Source organism: Perca flavescens, chromosome 23 (genome assembly GCF_004354835.1).
Source record: "Perca flavescens isolate YP-PL-M2 chromosome 23, PFLA_1.0, whole genome shotgun sequence".
NCBI lineage: Eukaryota > Metazoa > Chordata > Actinopteri > Perciformes > Percidae > Perca > Perca flavescens.
The window spans coordinates 11,734,540-11,755,897 of NC_041353.1; the positions used below are offsets into that span (position 1 = coordinate 11,734,540).

Here is a 21,358-nt window from a genome sequence, read left to right on the forward strand (position 1 = left end):
ATGTTACATGAGAATCAATGTGCGTTATCTGTGTGTTTGTGAAAGAGGAGGTGGGTGTGTTTGAATGTGTGTAAAAGTGAATGAATGACAGAGACTTTCTTTCCTGGGCTCTGCTGTAGCGCGGAAAAGTTTGGGAAGAGGGGTGGGGGTGAAGCTGCTGCAACCTGTTGGCTCATAGAGAGAGAGACAGAAAGGGAGAGGTGGGGGATACTGATGAGCTTTGACCTACTACTGTTCTACAGTGCATGTATGTAGTGCATGGAGGCATAGACACAGACAGCTAAGCTTTCACCGCAGGGTAACAGAATAAGCAGTTAAGTGAAACGATGTTAAGGACTTGGAGGTTAAGTCTGCCATCACCCACATACTGTAAATTGAATCTGGCTTGAGTAACGAATGTGAAAATCCACCAATAACTGCCTCGACATACTTGTAGACAGAAGGCAACCCTTAAACAACCTCTGCAAATAGTGGTGGTAATAATTTTCAAGATTTGACACCTTACCAACTCAATCTTTTACTGCTTGTTTAATTTGGCTGTTTCACATGGCACTACAATATGTAGTGATTTATTAAACCACATTTGCACACTACATTTACACCACATCGCCATTAATCCTAACACAAGATGTATGTAACGTCATATAGGCAAAATACCTGATGATAAAAGCACCAAACGCAGCCAAGGTCATGTTGGAGCATGTGTTCTTGTATTTTCTACATAACTTTATAGTCAAGCTTTGTATACTCACACACATATAACCAATCAAAATAGCTTATAGAGCAAACACCTTCTTAAAAAAGAAAGAAGAGGCAAGATGATAAATCTGTCGTGTTTTACAAGCTGCTCTCAGTTTGTGTGTCTCTCTGTGTTGAGGGGCATTGGGTCACTTTTAATGGTGGACCCTAGGAATGTGGTTACTAGTTTAATAGGGTTTAGCCAGGTGTCAGTCTTGACATCCTATAACAACAACACACACACACACACACACACACACACACACACACACACACACACACACACTCTCTTAAGCTGGGAAAGCTGTGGGTTCTGCCAGAGATGCAGATTTAGATGGAGTAGAGATGTGAAGCATATGCAATTATGCTATTGGTAAAACTCTAGAGCATCCATTCCCAACTCTCACGGGGATACAGAATGACAATGTCTTTATCTCAATTCACCTGTATACAGCAAATGCATTAGCACTACCAGATTCCAAACAAAGGTAGCAGAAATGCTGAAAAACTTGTAGATAATGACTCGTGCTGTAGCTGCATCAGTTAAAAGACATAGATGTCACATCCGGCCCCTGTGCCTAGGTCATGTTTTAATTTAGTTAAGTTTTAATTTGAAACTCATCATTGGTTTCTGTTGCAGGTCACTTGCCTTATTGTCTTTATCTGCCTTCCTGCCTTTGATTACCTGCTTTGCCCTAATCCCCTGTACCTGTGTGCAATTGTCTCCCCTCCTCCCTCAAGTATATACACTCCCTTTCCCTTTGTTCAGTGAAATATAATTTGTGTATCCGCCCCATGATTCGGATCTACTCCAAAATGTAATGGGTTCTTCCTTGGCCCATGCCAACAGCCTTCCACCAAGTTATATGAAAATCGGGCCAATCGTTTCTCTGTAATCCTGCTGACAGACAGACAAACCAACAAACAAACAAACAAACAAACAAACAGACAAACTGAACCCAAAACACAACCTCCTAATAAATGTAAATGTATTTTACTAGACAACCAAAATGTCATCTTCTTCTTACAATGAGACATAGCAGGCTGATCGAACTTCAAAGCTATAGCATGTCTCAATACTTCCCAGATGCCATGGCCACACAGTGAAACTATTTCAATTCCTACAAAGGAGGTGCATGTTTTAAATGTTTGTACAACACCGCTGCAGTATGATGCTTTCTAAATGTTCCCTCTGCAGTCTTAGTGGGGGAAATTGTTAAACTGAGGGCTGCTTCTGCTTTCATAAGCATGCATATACTCTTAGCAAAGGAGGATTTTCATCAAGCGCACATAGTTTTATTTTCTTATCTGTCCAATTTCATGTTCTAGTGACTTACTGTGAATGTTACATCGGTATGTCAAAGTGGTGTGTCAGTAGCAGTGCAGAGCAGGTCAAACTCACATGGTTGTTAATTCAAACTACATGTGGCTACAGTTTGAATGAATTTCAGATGCCAATGACAGGCCTCCCTTCATGCATCCTTTTCTGCATTCATATTAAAGGAGTTTTCATCAATTCTTCTTAAGGGTGCTCCAGGAGTGCAGCACCAATCATATAAAAGGAGGAACTTCTACAGAGAAGATGATATACTGACTATACTGAAAAGGTGGTACTGTATAATCTGGTTTGGCCTCAGGGCTGTCTGAGTTACGTACTGCCCTGCTGCTGACCCTCAGCATATGTTAAGGAAGTTCAGTAGGGCGCATCAATCAGGTACATTCTCACTAGACAGTCAAAGGTGAGTGTGTCTCTGTGCGTTTATCTCTCTGAGCAGTACAGCAGTGTTGGATACTGTAAATTGGGGCTCAGTGTGAAGGGAAGCTGTGAGTGTCAATACTGACAGCGTTTTAGGAGAACATAACCTTAACGCACCACATCAACACCTTACACCACTTTAGTCTTGATAGCTTCCCTGGCTCAATTACGTAATAGGTGAATACGCCTAGTTGTCTTTTAGCAGCAGGTGTGATTAGAAATAAAAGGTGTTTTGGACCTGTTGGGGTATTCAGATGGGGAATATTAACAAGCCTTGTCTGAGCTAATTGCACTCCTTCTCCACCTGGGCCTACATCTCCCCCCCTTGTCACAAGAGGTGCCGGCACAAAAGTGAGCTTTGATTAAATTCATACTGTAGGCTAACCAGAAAAAAATCATGTGCATTGGGAGTCAAGAGTAAGAAGAAAAGAAAAAAAGAGGCAGCAAAAGCACAGTAAATTAGCAAAGCCATGAGGAGTTGAGCCGGAAGGGTGTGTGAGTTTGGGTTATTATGGCTGAGTGGGAGAACTGGGAGTAAATATGTTAGGCAAAAGAATAAAAAACAGTTTGCACACAGGTATGTACATGCCAATATTTGTGTGTGTGTGTGTGTGTGTGTGTGTGTGTGTGTGTGTGTGTGTGTGTGTGTGTGTGTGTGTGTGTGTGTGTGTGTGTGTGTGTGTGTGTGTGTGTGTGTGTGTGTGTGTGTGTGTGTGTGTGTGGTCGTCATTTATTTGGAATCCAATGAGCTGGCCAACTTTACTGATAAAAATATCACTCACATGCAGTAAATCCTTGGTCATACCATAGCTTCTTCTGAGTGGGAATGGAACCTTTCTCACCATCCTTTCCTTTCCTAAAATGCAGATAGGAAAAAAGAAGAACTCTTTTATGTGACAGTTCCCTTTTCTTAAAAGCCATATCAATTCTATAACTACTGTGTTACTGGCGAGGCCACTGATGATGTACGAAATGGAGGTACAAGTGGGTATAATGACCTATTAATATTCTGTTTGGAAAATCCTTGGTCATTCACCATTCATGCCTCGTGGCAGCTTTTCAAGGAGCTTCTACTTTTTAATTTGATTAAATACAGATTGAATGCATTTCTGAAATCTTCATTTCTCCACCTCCTTTTTTTGCTCGACTGGTTCCATCACAGAGGTTATGAGAATCAAACATTGCTTTAGCCGCTGGTTATAAGGCACTCTGTTAATTGTGTTATTTCTCACATGGCACTTTAATTATGTAAAGTTGAGGCTTTCGGTTTGAACTTCAAAATTGATTAATTCTTTATACAGTGTTCCATATAATTGGCAGTATATATTATAGTAATATCAGTAGCTTGAGCTTAAATGGAGATAGTAGAGTGTTTTTTTCTGAAATGTAATAGTAACTGAGCTGAACTTTGACCACCTACACTTTGAACATTTTACAATTAAACTTTTACAATCAGGACATGCCACCTGCGGCAGCGTAAAATCAGCCTTGGATGCTTGTTTTCCCCATGCTGGTATTTCATTTTATTTTCGCTCCTGTCTCCTTTTAATGTAACTATTGATAGACTGACAGCATGATATGCATGATGCTTGTATCAGTTTCTGTTTAATGCTGTCAGTGTTGGCACATTTGTTGGAGTTTCACACCAGGAAGATGGGCAGTCTTTCTCTGGCCGCAGGCTAATGCAATTCTGACTTGCATCCATAAACCATACAAGCTGGGCAGAGTGCCCACTGCTGCCAACTACAAAAAGATCTGCTCTGTGTCAAGCCTTTTAGCATTACAAACATACGTGCTAACACATGCACACACACCGCACGCACGCATGCACACACACACACACACACACACACACACACACACACACACACACACACAGAAGAAAGAAAGAAAGAAAGAAACAGACAAAAGCACACACACATACGTATATTCATATGGTGTATACAAACTCGGTGCTTGCTCTTGCAGACATTTTTTGTCATGATAAATTAATTTCACAAACCACGCGACTTCCCGTCTCCGACTGAGATACGAGCTGTCATGGCAACAGAAGAAAACAGCGGTTTCAGCATGAGGGCTGGTTTGTTGGGACAAGCTGCACCAGAGCAGAGAATTGAGATGCAGCCTCAAGTCTGGGCTGAAAGAATTAGTCATGAGCGTGTGTCCAATTACCACTCTGAAGCCAACAAAGGATATCAAAATAATGAACAAAACCAGTTCTTCACTGTGCTTAAGAAGACACAGTGTCACAGTAAATCCAATATTCAACACAAAGAGTCAGAGAGCTACAGATACACATGTATAAATGTGAGTCAATAACCTCACAGAAACAAAGATTCTTGGCCCACAATTGAGACTTCTTTCTTAACATAAAAATAAATGATACTGATTCTGTTTGCAAATTGAAGACCACAAATTAAAATCGGTGTATGATTGACAATATCAGATTGTACGTTAATAAGCTATAGTACATAGTATCATGATTATACAGATTAAACTGAAATGTAAGGCTGCAATTATGTTAATTATAGACATACTTTTATGATTAGAGGATTTAAAAAGCCATTCAGTAAGTTAAAATTAGATAGTGTAGCAACGGTTTATACACTGTCATGAATGTGCAGTAGCTCACAGAGATCATGTCTGTTGATAACAAAAGACAACCCTTGCATCTCAGAAGCATTGAGTGTGTGTCTGACCTGGAGAGATGCTTTACATGCCTGTGAGATTTTTAGGAACTAGACAACCCCTGAATGTCAAAGGGCGGCAGCTGTCCACAACTGCCTTTTGAATCTTTCAGAGACAGAGGGAGACAGGGAATGAGGTCAAAATAGAAGTTTTGGCACTGAGCAACTTTGCATCAGGGGTAGGCACATGTTTCCGCCTGCATGACTATGTGACTGTCACTCAGACAGAAAAAGTTTACAACTGATGGAAGCGCTGTAATCACCTTCACAGCTCAAAGCAGAGGAAGAATCTTCAAGAATCAAGTTGCATGAAGTCATCCCTCTCTGTCTGCATACTCCAACACTCACACAGGATTTGACTGAACTTGTTGAAGCAATGTCTAAAGACAATTTTAATTGTGCATATATTGGTTAAGCTTTGCTTAAAGGTCCCATTGCATGAACATTTCACTTTATGAGTTTTTTTTAACATTAATATGAGTTCCCCTAGCCTGCCTATGGTCCCCCAGTGGCTAGAAATGGCGATAGGTGTCAACCGAGCCCTGGGTGTCCTGCTCTGCCTTTGAGAAAATTAAAGCTCAGATAGGCCAATCTGGAATCTTCCCTTTATGACGTCATAAGGGGAAAGGTTACCTCCCCTTTCTCTGCTTTGCCCGCCCAGAGAATTTGGCACGCTCATGAGAAAGAGAGAGAAATCATGGCTTGCAAACGAGTGAAGCATGGCAGTTGGTCAAGGCCACACCCCCACCCTCCACCTTGCCCCCCCTCTCTCCTCTTCAATAGCATTTAAAGCTACAGACACAGAAATGGCACGTCCTAAGGAAAGCTCATTGTGGGACTGGCTCTAGTGGCTGTAATTCTGCACCAAGGCCGGATTTTCGGGAAATAGACTTCAGATAAAGTATTAGGGGACCACTAAGGTCTATATAAAAGCATCCAAAAAGCAGCATGTCATAGGACCTTTAAGCGGAAAAGAAAACCCTTCAATTGATTGTGTGTTTGGCGCCATCATTCATTTATCCAAGTGTCGTTTTACATTATTCGTCAGCCAGGGTGCCTGTGTGCTGCACTACATTATACAGACTGGTACAGTCCTCTCACTTGGCAGTCCAAACATTTGGCTGTAAAGCACAAACAACAGTGAGGTCAAGCTAATTACATGTAAATCCAGGTGTTTCTGTGAACGGCTCCCGCTTGAAAAAGCATGGGAATTTAGATTAAACTGCCAATTAAACTCAACCTATTTTAAGAGTACATGGGTAAGGTAGTATTGACAGTATGTTGAGGTGAATGCTTAACACAGGCAACCTCTGTACAACACTTCTGGCAGAAAATGACAGAAAACATTTTGTGGTAATTGTTGAATACCTGAATTTAGAATTTATATTCATGCTGATAAACATAGATAAGCATACAATTTTAGAAACATTGTTGCTGTTTTGTATATTCACATATTCTTGCCCAGCTAATCCAGAGCTTGACTGTTTGTACTGATCCTTTGTAAAAACACACTATTTATTAAAACCAAAGACAGTTCCATTATTAAGGTTATTAAGATTGTGTTGAAGGAGTTTGCTGCACAACTTTTTATTCTGTGCTTTTTCTGCACTGCTAAACCTAATCCAGCTTTAGTGAACAGAGCAGAAAAGGATTTAACTGAGTTCACAGAGCAGGACTGTGAAGGACAATAACAGAGTTTACTCAGGTACTCAGTATAGTCCCATTAGTACTGGAATAGAACCATTTTTTGATGAAAGTAGCCTAAAATGTACATTTGGATAAATGTTACTGTCAACAAATCCCATAAAAGACATGTAAGTCAGTGCTCAGTACTTTCTGACTTACCTGCCCTGCAGCTCTCCACCCCAAGCACATTGGTTTCTACTGAAGACATATATTTTTGAGAACAGTTCATGAATACGTACATTCATTTAAAAAAAGTTGAATAACTTCCTGGGCACTGTAGTTTTTACCAAACTTTGCTCAAACAAAAGGAATTTGTGCATTTGTTTCGGGACTATTTTCAGTGGTGGATTAACATACCGGTACATACAATACATATAGTAGTATTAGACTTAAAAACTCCTTCATACATCAATCCATCCTATTGCTAAACCAGCTACATTAAACCCAGTGCAATATTTATTTCAGGGATATACATCTCCAAGACTTGTGTGTATGTTCATGTCATGTACTGTTGTTATATATGTTTTCTCTGTTTCCTTATTTTGGAGTTTATGTCATTTGTGGTAATGTCTCATGTATGTCTGTTGGTGTTATTAATCCCATGTATGTTTGGATGTTTTTGGATGTATATGTATGTCCTCATTTGGATGTATGTGTATGTCATTCACTGTTTGGATGTATGTGTACGTCCTCATTTTTAAACAAGCTACCCAGGGATGTACAAAGAATTTCAGCCTTTGGCTGACAATAAAGTTGTATCGTATTGTATCGTACATACACACGTTTTCTTTGTCTTTGTGTTGGAATTTTAAACTCCGGTGGATTTATGAGGAATATAGTTAACTGCTCCTCAGATCTCTGCAGGGTAAATCCAGACAGCTAGCTAGACTACCGGTATCTGTCCTCGACCAGGGCTTAATTTGAGCCGGAACACACCGGAACATGTTCCGGCACCTCCGACGTTGGATACGGAACCTTTTTTATCGGATCCGGCACCTCCTGTCTCACCAGGAAAAATGAATTGCCTAAATGAAAAAAATTAACTACTGTTTGTGTAGTGTTCAATGTTGTTATCTGTTTTGTTACTCGTTATTCTTGTGTTTGCATTTTCGATGCGTTTTGAGGTGAATTTTCAGGGTAAGACGGATGGGGGAGAGGGACCAGATCCACCCCCCCCCTCTGCGCTCCGGGACCTCCCACTTTACAAATTAAGCACTGTGCGCGACTAAAATAACTTTTGAACGTACACATGTTCCACCAAAAGTTCTTTTCCAAGGCTATTTTGCAGCGGCACCTTGGCTCCACTCGGCGTTTAGCACCACCCATGACAATTGTGATTGGTTTAAAGAAATGGCAGAGCACGTTTTTCTCCCATCCCGGAATGCTGTGTGGCCTCCCCAGACCCACCTCCGCTGCGCTGTGGAGGAAGGTCTGGCAATGCGAGACTAGCACGCTAGTAATACAGTATTTACAGAAGCAGGATGGTGTATGTGGTATTAACTCAAAATAAACTTCAGTGCACTGCCCATGTTCATCATAATGAAGGAGAGAAATAAGCTAGATCAGGCTTTGGCTACACAAGCAATACTTTTTAGTTTGATACGTTATTTGTTTTGGTCTTTTCATTGGATTTGTTGACAATAAGAAAAACAAAGACTTTCATCAGATACATTAATTGTAATGTACCTAATCTGTAGTTGAGCCATCATGGTGGGTTGTGTTTTTCATCTGATTATCAGAATATCCTGTTAATTCATGGGTTACAGTTTAGCATGCATTCACCTGGTCCTGACTTTTACTCTAACCAGGATATGAGCTCATATCTGAGGACTCTGTGTACACTGTATATGTATAAATGCACTCCATCCATCAGTCAAGCAGTGAACTCAGTGGAATGTGTCTTCTTGTGTTGTACAATATTGCACGTTGGCCACGGCTGAGAGATGACACACACACACACACACAAGCAGAGACAAGTCTGCAGTATGTCTGCTAAGAACAGGTCACTGAAGCTCTGCAGCAGTACTCAATGGAATGGAAAATGGCCGGGGGGCGGACTGCAGCTATGAAAGCTGCTGCTTCATGTGCATTATACAAAAGTAAGTGTTTCGCATAAAAATTCATGAAAGTAGTTTTTTGTTGTTGCATATAAACATGACAACCAACAGAGACGTGGAGAGGTAAATGTGGTTCAACGATGTAGAAAAAAAAAAGATAGCATAATTCCTAACATTATCTACGACCTGGCGTGTGTTTTCATTAACTGCACTAGGGTTTGCCATTTACTGACCTTCGCAATGTTCAGATTTTATGGAAAACAAAATAAAGGTAAATACAAACATGTGCACACATGCCCTCTTTCATCCATCGACACAGTCTGATTCTGCATCAAACCCTGCTTACTGAACTCCACAAACCCTGGCTTACCAGGAGTAAATAGATCACAAATTCATTAGAGCTTGAGCATATGGTGGGGTGAAGGATTTCAAAGCAGGGACACCTGGGGGTTTTCACAACCGTCACATAACCTTTGTCCTCATAATCCACCTCCGTCTCTCATCCCTCTGCTATAATTGTCTCTTTTGACACTTCTCCCCCATCATGTGCCCTTTGAAATTTCCTCCTTTGGTCTAATTTAACATGCATGGCACAGTTGGTGGGGAAAAGGATGCTAATTTGTTGTATAGTCAAAAGCTCTTCCTCCTTTTTGGGGATGCTATGAGAGGATATATTCAGTAGATCACTCGATTTCATGGGAAGTGGACTGCAGGTGAAACAAGGCGACAACTTTTGGGAAATGAAATGCTGAGAATAGAGGCAGTAAAAGCGGGAGATACAGTGACAGAAGAGGAGAAGATAATGAGAATAGCGTAGAGAGGCTGGAGTGGCTTGAGGAAAATAGCTGAAAAGTAATGATTTCTGAATGACAGCGTGGAATACAACGATTCTAGACAGAGAGGAAAGGGGGCCATGAAAAGAAAGAAAAGAAAGAATGACCAAAAAATGTTTATTTATTGCTAACACATGGTGAATCTGTGGCATGGTCTAGCTATTCTGGCTATTACTGTATGGTTCAGCACTTCTCATGGGAGATGAAAGTGGGAGACAGAGAGATGAGGTGATTGAGACTACATGTAGAGGAAGAGGAGCAGCAGCAGATAACATCTGCCGAAAGATAGAAAACACATGGAGATGGAAGAGAGGCAGAGAAAAAGGGTGAGACAGCCAGAGATATGATAGAATAGGAGAAAGAGAGAGATGGGAAAGGGTGGCGTTTGGCGGGGAGGAGATAAAAAGGTGTATGGAAACTGCTGTCATCACCCTTTGGAGAGCCAACGTCAAAACAAAGGTTAAAAGTATGATCAAAGGTCAAGAGCCTTAAAAGATCAAATAAGGGTACACAATCACACATCCACACACTTTCATGCACAGACTGTGAAATCCAACCTTACTAGAAATCCACAAACACAGCCAAACTATCTCCTTTTCCTTCCCCTCCCCAGCCCGGCTGTAGCTCTGCTCCCCTGACATTCCCTAGCTCCCAGGTGAGGTCAGCCCTCCCTGGAGGGGGGCAGTATTTGTCTGGGCATGTCCACCTCCTCCTCCACCTACTGAGATCTCACTCTACCTGACCCACAGCCTGAGGGGACCAAGCAGTAGTGGCATGAGAGCGAGAAGGATAGATGCATATATGGGTGTGTAAGTGTGTGTGTGTGTGTGTGTGTGTGTGTGTGTGTGTGTGTGTGTGTGTGTGTGTGTGTGTGTGTGTGTGTGTTTTCTCCTTCCTTTGTCAAGTAAAGGCTTCTTTCCATTTTGGACATTATTTCTGTGCTGGCTTGTCACTTCAAATGTTTGCAAGCAAGCTAACAACAGCTGAAACATCATTACATCATTTTGTGGCTTAGTTTGTCTTCTTACATAAGAAACTTATGTTTGTTTCAACTGTAAGCCAATGTCCTTGATGTAATACAAGTAATTCCAAAAAGCAGCATGTCATAGGACCTTTAACAAAAGTATCTCCCATGTTGACAAATACATTTGATATATAAGCCCAGAGATCTGCAGACTGGAAACAGGTGGAAACAGCTCCTGTTCTATCCAAAGATAATCACATCTGCCTCGCAGCATCTCTAAAGCTTACTAACTGACATGTTATATCTTGTTTGTTTAATCCAGTTGGACAGAGCCAGCTAGCTTATGCTCTCTGTTTACAGTCTATGCTAAGCTAAGCTTATTGGCTGCTGGTCGTTGTTTCATACAGTATTTACCATTCAGATGTGAGAGTGAGACTTACATCTAACCCTCAAGAAGAAGAATTAATAAAGTGAAATGTGTATTTCCTAAAATGTCAAATTATTCCCTTAAGGCTAATGTATGTTTTGAGCAATACATATTAACTGCTACATGCTCTAAGTACACAATATATAGTCTGTTGCCAATTAAAGGCAAACATAACATGACCAATTACAGCATAAATACCATGTAAATGAATGAATGCCAAGTATGTGTTTGCTCTGAGAGACATCCTGCCTCCTCTCTGTATATTGATAAATGGCAATTTACTTAGTATGCACTGTGTATTGATTATTGCAATTACACACTATTACAGTTCTATTATCTGCACTGACTGTCTTTAATTACACTAGAGAGCAAGAGAAAGAGTGAAGGAGGAGAGAGAGACAGTCAATGTGAGAGAGAGACACTACACAGATAGCTAGATGAAGCGAGACACTGCACCAAACTAATTAAAACAGAAACTTTTTGTTTCAGCAAGTTGACAGGGAATGAATCTGGCAGGGAATTAATCTGTCCGCAGGGAACACAGTGAGGAGTTACACACACACAGACACACACAGACACACACACACACACAGACACACACACACACACACAGGGAGGTGCAGTGCAGTGTGCCGTTGCCATAGTTACTGATTGTGGCGCCACATCATGCGGCAGAGTTAATGCAGAGGTGTGTGTTGTGTGTGCGTCTTATTTAAGCTTTCATTATATTACCACCCTGACCTATTCCAACATCCTCTACACAAGCACAGAGAAAGAAAGGTTGCAGAGAATAATCCAGAGTGTTCCCTCCGAAATAGCTAAGTCTGGAGCTCTTACCCTTGAGGTGAAGCATCATTATGCTTATGGTGGATAATGACATACTGTACTGAAAGAAAATATTTGGCAAGGAAAGATAAGCACTTCATGTCAAGCCCTAAAGAAAGTGTTCCTTTGGGTGGTTATATTATAAACGGAGACATATATAGCCCGATTAACGTATTCGTTCTTACAGGGATAACTATGCCCCTTGTGCCTGTCTATGTACTTTAGACTGTGGTTAAAAGCATGCATGTGTGTGTTTGTAATGTGAGAGCTGAGATCAAATAATTATTTACATCCTTTATTTGAGTAAAAGTAGCACTTAAGCAATTACGTGAAAGTACTGACATGTCATCAGCAAAATGTACCAACGTATTAAACAGACATCAGACATATCTTATTTTTTGCTTATTATAGCTGATCATTTAAAGGTCCCATGGCATGAAAATTTCACTTTATGAGGTTTTTTAACATTTATATGAGTTCCCCCATCCTGTCTATGGTCCCCCAGTGGCTAGAAATGGCGATAGGTGTAAACCGAGCCCTGGGTATCCTGCTCTGGCTTTGAGAAAATGACAGCTCAGATGAGCCGTTTTGGAATCTGCTTGTTATGAGGTCATAACAAGCAAGGTTACCTCCCCTTTCTCTGCTTTGCCCGCCCAGATAATTTGGCCAACCCATGAGAGAGAGACATCATGGCTTTCAAATGAGAAAAGTAGCAGTTGGTCAAGGCCACACCCCCACCCTCCACCTTGCCCCTCCCACTCTCCTCCTGAATAGCTTCAGACACAGAAATGGCACATACTAAGGAAAGCTCATTGTGGGACTGGCTCTAGTGGCTGTAGTTCTGCACCAAAGCTGAATTTTGGGAAAGAGACTTCAGATACAGTATTAGGGGACCACTAAGGTCTATATAAAAGCATTCAAAGAGCACCATGTCATGGGACCTTTAAATGTTACAGCGGAAGCTGATTCTAACTGATCACATCTGGAACAACCTTCCAGAAAGCTGCAAGTCCGCCGCAACTCTCACTTCTTTTAAATCAAGGCTGAAGACCTATTTTTTTTTATGTTGCCTTTCTTTAATTTCTTATAATGCACTATTAATTTTATTCTCGTATTTTATCTGATTTTACTTTTCTTTTCTTTTCTTTGAATTGCCCTGTTGCTGAAATGTGCTACAGAAATAAAATTGCCTTCCCTTGCCTTGCCTTAATTTGTTAAAGTTCTTAGTTACTGATAATATTGGTTACAGTTTACTTGAAGGTATCTACATAAGACTGACATGACACTGTCATGAACGTGTCATAAACATTATAAACAAGTCATAAACATTTATGACATAACGCTTCTGTCAGTAAGTGTCATTCAGGTTTTGTCATGACAAGTTATGGTTATGGTTAGGGTTAGGGTTCATGTGTCATGACAGTGTCGTGTCACTCTTATGTAGATACCTTTAAGTAAAGTGTTACCATAATATTTCACTCTGAAATGTAGTAACAGTGGCCGGGTTGAATCAGTGGTAGAGCAGGCGCACTGTATACTGAGAGGTTTATGCCTCGACGCAGATGTCCAGGGTTCGAATCCGACCTGTGACGATCTCCTGCATGTCTTCCCCCTCTCTCTCCCCTTTTTCACTTAGCTGTCCTTCCTAAAAAAAATGAAAGGCAGAAATGCCCCAAAAAAATAATCTTGAAATGTAATAGCAGAAATAGAAATAGACTTGAAGAATAAAGTAGCATCAAAAAGAAAAAATCAAGTAAAGTACAAGCACCTTGAAACTGTACTTAAGTTTAATATTTGAGTAAATCTACTTTAGAAAGAAAGAATGAAATAGAGGGAAGAAGTTCAAGCCCAGCACATGAAGGTCAGTGCTTCAGTAAGTCATCCATGCTGCTCCAACATACTTCCAGCAAATATCCAGTAATCAAAACAGCAAGTTCAGCACAAATCCAAAAACCTGTCCTTAACCTTATGTCTGTTTAAGGAACCGTCAAAACATCATCTGCACAAAAATAATTACTGATGCAAGCTTACAAATATTACCAGTTCTCAATTTTGAGTGCTATTGATCCACTATCTGTTCTTTAAACCATCTGTTCTTTCCACACACAGAGAATACAGGTACATTAAATGAAGACACAAAGGCAGCCAAAGACTTGTTGTGAGCACCAGGGACCATGTAGGAAGGATGTGTATGTTTGAGCTTGAAATGAGTAGGCGTGTCCCCGCTCCTCCCTAACACTGTGCACTCTACATGTGTGAAGGTTTGTTACTAGATTTACAGCTGCGCCTGTAACATATTATTGTACTCTCACAGACTATTTTCCAAGTCCATTCTCAGCCTCATAACCCTCCCTCTCTCCTCCCACCTTTTTAAAAGGAAAACCCATAGTAAGGGGAACTAGCGGTTAACTACTGGACCTGTAACAAATCACTGTCACTGTAAAGAAAGGGTATAACTGAAAGTTTGAAATACTGTGGCAGCTCAAAAGAGTGCAGAAACTCACAGTAGTAAGGATCCTCGTCAAATTGGGCAGAGAATGGAGAAAGTCTGTTTGACTTGCACTATATTTAAACAGAGTCCCTGTGAGTGTAACACAGTTAAGGCCCACCATTGACAAATTCTAATTGGTTTTAAAAAATTCAAACAACCCAGATTGTTTTTTCAACTATCTCAGAACGACAGCATCAGCCAGAGCTGTATCCTGTGTGGGCACAGTGAAATGGAGTATGTAATAGTTCTGGCAACGTAAGAGTATTGTTTTATTAAACTGAAGGTGACTGCTGACTGAATACATCAGCTGTCTAAAGACCATTTCTTACAGTGCAAACTAGTAACATTTCAGGAGATTATTTCTATCTTCAAAAGTCTACTTTGAAATGTGTATGTAAACAGTTTGCATACAGCAATAGTTTATTATAGCACCATATACAGTTTAGTATAGTACAGTTTTAAAATCATACACTATGATGATGCATGTTTTAGACATATATTTTCTTGATGGGGATTAAACCTCAGAGTCTTGCAGTGTTCCCATCCCCATCCTCTATAGATTCACACAGGGATATTTACTACTCAAGACCATAGTACAGTTTTAGAAACAAGGGTGATATCTGCTCAGTCAGTCAAACTGATGTAGTTGTTTACGATTTCTGTTATTTCTCACCATTTCTGTTATTTTGTACAACATCCTCTTTAGATTGAAAATATGGATTAATACTCTTTCCTTCTGTAGCTTAAGTCTTACAAATGTCATACAAATGTATTCATAACATCAGGCACTTCAGCTTTGTGAAAATTGATAACGTGCTTCTGCATATCTCTTCCATAACAACTCTTTCCTGCATACATAAATCTTAGATTAGGCAAGTCTTTGTTTCTCACAGAAGATGTGCTCTCCTTTTCTCTTTGGTGAAATGTGTTCCTGTCTTGAGGAGTTATGTTGAGGTATATTGTCATCTTATTGTATCTGCATATTCTATATGATTTGTATTCAAGCTTTGGGTAACAAAGAAACTCATATGAACTTTAGCCTACATTCGCTGGACACTTCTCTGGATACATCTTTAAAGAATTAGGGATTCCCTTGTTGGCTTGGTTCCAAAAGGATGATAGCCATTGGTCAAAGTATTGTTTCCTCCCCCATCTATGTTACACACATTATAGAATATATACCATGTTCAAACAAAGAAAGTCAGAGTGACCACTGGAGAATTGGGAAAACAGGTCCTCTCCGAGCTCTGCAGGGCTTGTCAAATGATGCTGATTTCTTCGATGTAAATAAACCTTTATAATCAAGAAACAGTGTCGGTTTCTTGATTTCCACACAGCAACGCAGCATCGCTACCAATTACACCACAATGTTTAAATGAAAGTGTGTGTGACATGTTTATTTTTCAGCAGCTGGTAAAGTGAGTCAAGACGAGGAGACAGTGCGGTGCATTGTACACGCATACTGTACGGTGTTTAAACTTTCTATATGGATAATGTCTTTGCGATGGTTTATGATGCATAGAAACCAGCAGACAGAAATACTGCTGTTACTAATACAGATAACTTAACTGCAGGTTTCATGCAAGAGTTACATCACTGTTATCATTTTTAACCATTAGATTTACTATATAGGTTTTTTAAACATTTGTGAACAAGCAGGCTGGAGTAGCTGCTAGTCATGCAAACTAACACTGCAAACAGATAAGCACAAATAGAAAGACAGACCGTAACAGATGTGTGAAAAATAGATCGACAAGCAGAGACAAAGGTATGCATTAAGTGTAGGTCATCAGAGGGTAAATATAATTACACAGCCACAATGACGAAGAAGAAAAATTCCAGTTACTCATTATCTTATCTCTACCTAATGTTATACTTACTATACTCTGTAAACAGGCTTTAGCAAACCTTTATCGTGCACATAGCTGAATCCAGTGTTATGTTAAAGCAAATGAAGACAACATGTTAGTCCATGATAAACGATAGTAAGGGTTGCACATTGCAGTGTAAGTAGGTTAGAACCCAGGGGCCCTAAAGACACTGTCTGGTTTCAAACTGCCAAAGAATTATGACAACATCTGCTGCCTGAGAGGAAGACAGCCAGTGATGGATGGCCAGGTGTGTTTTGCTTGTGTGCGGAATCTCTGAATACACATGCACACCGTACGTGCACATTCATGTGCACCTACAAGCATACTGGATGAGGCATTGGGTAAATAAGCAATGCATACATCTGTGACAGTTGACAATTTTGAATTTACAATAAATCAAAAATGAACACTGCAAAATGCACAAACACACAGGTGCACAGGTATGCATGGCTGTGCAAAAAACACACACACACACACACACACACACACACACACACACACACACACACACACACACACACACACACAGACAGACAAAAACACACTAAGTTGTTTGTGATGGTTCACTGTTTAATACCTGTCAACAACTTCCATATAAATGCATTTCCAGTTGAATAAATAATCCCATCAGAAGAGATAAAGATTAATGATGTATTTATCATCCAATGACAAGAGCTCCATGCTGCATATTAAATATCAGTCTCTATAATTTCAATGGAAAATCCTCTTTGATGAGATTACTGAATAGTAGGAAATATAATGCCACTTTACTGTCAGGAAAATGAATGCTCCATTCAAAAAACATGACGTGTACCAACAAGTTGAACAGATACCTCCTTTAGTCAAGAATTTTAACATTTTAATATTAAAACACGCTACTATGATAATAATGACTGAAAGATGGGCTACTCAAGCTGTGAATGAGCTTTAATCATAATATATGTCAACACTCTATACCTTTAGGCCAGTAACATAGTAATTCTACAAAGATAAAAAGCCCAACTTTGCAAGTGTTTGGCCTGGGCGTATCACATCACAGTCTGTGTAGTTTGAAGATAGCAACAAGCGTGTGGTTTTGCGGTTGACTGAAATTTGAAGTTTTGTCTCGGGTTTTTTTTATTTCACAGGTCAAGCTTATATTTTAAGTTACTTCATCTAATTTTCTACGCTATGTGAAGCTATCCCTCCCTGTCTACATTTCCTTCCGCATCAACTGCTGTGTTTGGGCTGGGTCTGGGTGAAGGAGCCGGGCTGGGCGATGCAGGGGTCTTGCGCCCAGCAGGGATTGGTGGCAGGATGGGCTTGATGTCGTATCCCGGACGTCTATCAGAGGAGGGAGACACGGCCACAGCTAGCTGATCCGTGCCTGGACAGTGGGCTTCAGGAGTTTGGCCTGATGCCATGAGGTATGAAATGGGAATATTTTATTTGATACAAGCACAGATATGGAAACACATCAACACACTTTTAGAACTTAATACAGCCAGCTATCTTATCATATAATCAGATGTTTTGGTGACTGACAGTTAAGACTACACTATAAAATGAATGACAAGTGAAAAAAAAAAGATATATAATAACTTAGTATATATATGAAAATATAGTTTTCCTAGTTTGGAAAAGTGTTCAAACCTAAAGCAATAATTAGTATTAAACAACTTATTTGTTAAACTGTTATTTCGCCTGGTCTCTAGCTCTTTATAAAATCTCTCCTCTCTTTGCTATCTACGTATAACAACAGAGAAATAGCCTACAATGATAAAAAACAAAAACAAAACAATAATAACCTTTGAGTGCTTCCAAAGTGTGTCCCTGCACAGACATATCAAGCGGCTCCACTGAACCAGACAAGCCCGTGGCTGAACTGGGCACAGTCAGCGCTGAACTGGCGCGAGACTCATCCGAGTTGCTTGTAAAAGGAGTAAAAGACAAACCACAGAGGGTGAGGGAAAAAGAAACAGACAAGGAGAGAAAAGGTAGAAGGAAGTGCATGTAGTGAGAAAGGTGTGATGTGTGCAGTGAAACAAAAAATAGGTTGTTAAAGGTACCTATGACAACGTAAGAAAAACACAATAAATATAGTGAGAAGCTTCTGCTAAAAGAAAATTTAGCAGAATGTGCTTTTGGAAGTTTTACCACCATGCTTGGAACACCAAGAGGGGCCACCAGAACTAGAGACATTGACAGTATGTTTGACCATATGCTACACTATCCATGTCCATGAAACATTCATTTGGGGATTTGTACTCAATAAACAAACAAACAAACAAACAAACAGGTACAGATTTTTCTTACTGAATTTACGCATAAAGAATAGTCTATGATGCAAGATGCATACACACGCAAACACACATACACAAAACTGTACACATCCTATCACAGAAATACAAAAGGATCTTCTGTTACTGTATGTGAGGACACACAAGTAAAGACACGTCCCTATTAAGAGAGTTGCCAACAAGTACACAGATGTCTGGAATCCTCTATAGAAATACTGAATTGCTGAGTAATGCTAACAGTACATACTGGGGGCATGTATCGCTTAGACCGCGTTGACAGAGCTTGTAGATTTTCAACAAGTTTGGTGAAACTCGCCTTCTGAGAACATGAACCCGAAGGGGAACAAAATAATTTTGAACGAACACATACTGTGTTACATAGTCTGTATGTATCTCATATACTGTATACTGTATATTTTCTTTCGAAAGGAATGAAATAAATGTATGCTAATTTGTACAAGGGAGAAAAACACATAACCACACATACTATGTCAATATTTGATTAAATCTATGTTTGTGCAGTACACCTGTTTATTAAGTGTACAGTAAGTGTACACACAATAGGGCCAAAAAGCAGCAAAAGCTATAAACTCTTGAGTGACTGTATATACTGTATGTGTAAGCAAGTGTGTGTCTGGGCATGTGTGTTCAGATTTTTCCCCACATGGCTTGTACCAGTAGAATGAGCTCTATAAAAGTGAACATATGTTGTAAAAACAGGCCTATAGGGAGTAAAGAATACTACTACAAAAGCACATTGTTTATATGAAACCACAAGACTTCCTCTGGCTTCTCTCACCTCATCTTAAATCAAAATGCTATTATTATGAGTTTAGAAACCATAAAGAGTCAAACTTTGAAGTCTGTATATAAATCTGTTATTCTCATAAAGTAACATCTGGCCTTACTTGTGACTTTTGTCTGCATTGGTAGAGTCTGAGCACTTGTAAGTGTATATGCATTTGTGTGTATTCTTACCTGTTGTCCTCACTTAAATGGGTATTAGGCTTCTGCAGTGATGACGCTGCTGTTTGAGCAGGGCTGAGGTAAACAAAAAAGAGGTAAATAAGACTAAATTGAATAACTCTTCTTCATAAGTATAAAGCATAAGGAAAAGCAATTTCACATTCAGATTTTTCCATTCAAAATTGTTGGCGTCATAACAACATAATAATAAGTGGTGACAGGTATATTTTAGGACAACTGAGAGGAGAGTGCCACTACACAAGCCCATCGTTTTAACAAACACTCAGATTCAAATAATGTGGCCACCTGCCACTTCACCTCCAAGGTCAAACAATAACCCAAAACAAACCATCAAAACCCAATAAGGACAAGTGCACAAATTAAACCAATTTGGCCCAGCTGAAAGTGGCCACTTAAAATGAAGCATTGATGTGAGGTGGAGTGCATGCTACTTATAACGAACCTTTTGAAGAGCTGGCTGTAGACCCCTGGAATCTTCCCCACTACTGCCTCTCTCACCAGCTGCTCACGCCTCCTGATGGAAGCTAGCTCCTGCAGAGGAGAAAGGCGGAAATAAGGAGGAGTAGTTGAGAAGAAGTGGGAAGGTGAGAGGAAGGGGAGACAAATGGGAACTGCAGGTGAGAAACAGGAGTTTAAGTGGAGGATGATTAAAGGGGAAAGGAGAAGGGGGAAAAAGGGGAGGAAAGTGGGACCGGGAGTGATGATGTATGGCAGTGAGGAATAGAAAATGAGCGAGCATCCTGTCCGAAAAATTGAGGATTATTTCCCATACATTTATGTTACATTCTAGATGTCTATTTAACATTCACTTACAACATTCAATACATTTTTCATCAGACATCTTGTTACTCACAGCGGGGCTCTTCTGAGGGCTGAGCTCTGCATGGATCTTGGTGAAATAGTTTCTGTAGGACGGATCTGAGGGGTCAAGAGCTGTGGCAGAGTGTGATGCCAGTGTGCCGGATCCTGACCTCGACAGGGGGGGTGACGCTGGCTTCTCCTCTGGATCGTTTCCTAAGAGAGATGAGACAGATAATTCAATACTGTGTAATACTGTATATGTGGTTACAGCATACGTAACTACATGAGGCACATGATGCATATACTGTGTATGCATGCATGTACATAAACAGAGAATATACTACTGTATGTAGAGCATGAAAACAGATTTACATTTTCCTGTTTAGACAATGCCAAATCTAATTTATGGCCGGGTTGGAGGGGCGCTCCAGTGATGTAGTATTGCACTTCCATAAAGTTGAGGGTCAGATTAAAAAAGAATGGTTAAAATTGATGCAATGTAATTTATGCTTATATTTTTTGTTCCTAGCATGGGTCAAATTCCAAAAGTGCAACCAATAGCATAGTTTCATCAGACCCTTTCTATGTGGGGAATGCCTAAGCTGAGATACTTATGATACTTACTATATTTTTTCAATCTTATAGTGAGTTCCAGTTGAACTGGAAAGTTGGAATTTTCGAGTTCCCAGTCGGAAATTTCAACTGGAACGCCTACTGAAGCCCTCTTTCCGACTCGGAAAATTCGGAAGAACCTCACCAACCCTGTGCTCACATTTCAACATGGCTGCTCTGAGCATCAACAGAAGTAAAAGATGTATGATTTTTTAATCAAAGATAGCACATTTCAAGCAGCCCCAATGGTAGAAATGGGCGTGGCCTCGTTTGAACGTGTAGTAAACGTTGTGTGGATGAATGAAAAGTTATATTTGAATAATTTATTAATATGTTCTTTTGCT

The 21,358-nt window shown here is 40.1% G+C and overlaps 1 protein-coding gene across 6 annotated transcripts in view; it reads right to left on the reverse strand.

Annotated features, from left to right (window-relative positions):
* Positions 1-21,358, reverse strand: part of lrguk (leucine-rich repeats and guanylate kinase domain containing) — a 39,938-nt gene that overhangs the window by 7,280 nt on the left and 11,300 nt on the right. For 5 of the 6 annotated variants that reach the window (XM_028570834.1, XM_028570833.1, XM_028570831.1 and 2 more), the window contains 5 exons: positions 20,455-20,615; positions 20,044-20,132; positions 19,593-19,655; positions 18,123-18,244; positions 16,903-17,728 (listed from right to left, as the gene is read on the reverse strand). In XM_028570834.1, the coding sequence (XP_028426635.1) occupies positions 17,514-17,728; positions 18,123-18,244; positions 19,593-19,655; positions 20,044-20,132; positions 20,455-20,615 (650 nt within the window). In that variant the 3' untranslated portion in view covers positions 16,903-17,513. Of the gene's footprint in view, positions 1-3,276; positions 3,351-16,902; positions 17,729-18,122; positions 18,245-19,592; positions 19,656-20,043; positions 20,133-20,454; positions 20,616-21,358 lie in introns of those variants that run through there. The other variant, XM_028570835.1, reaches the window with a different exon arrangement.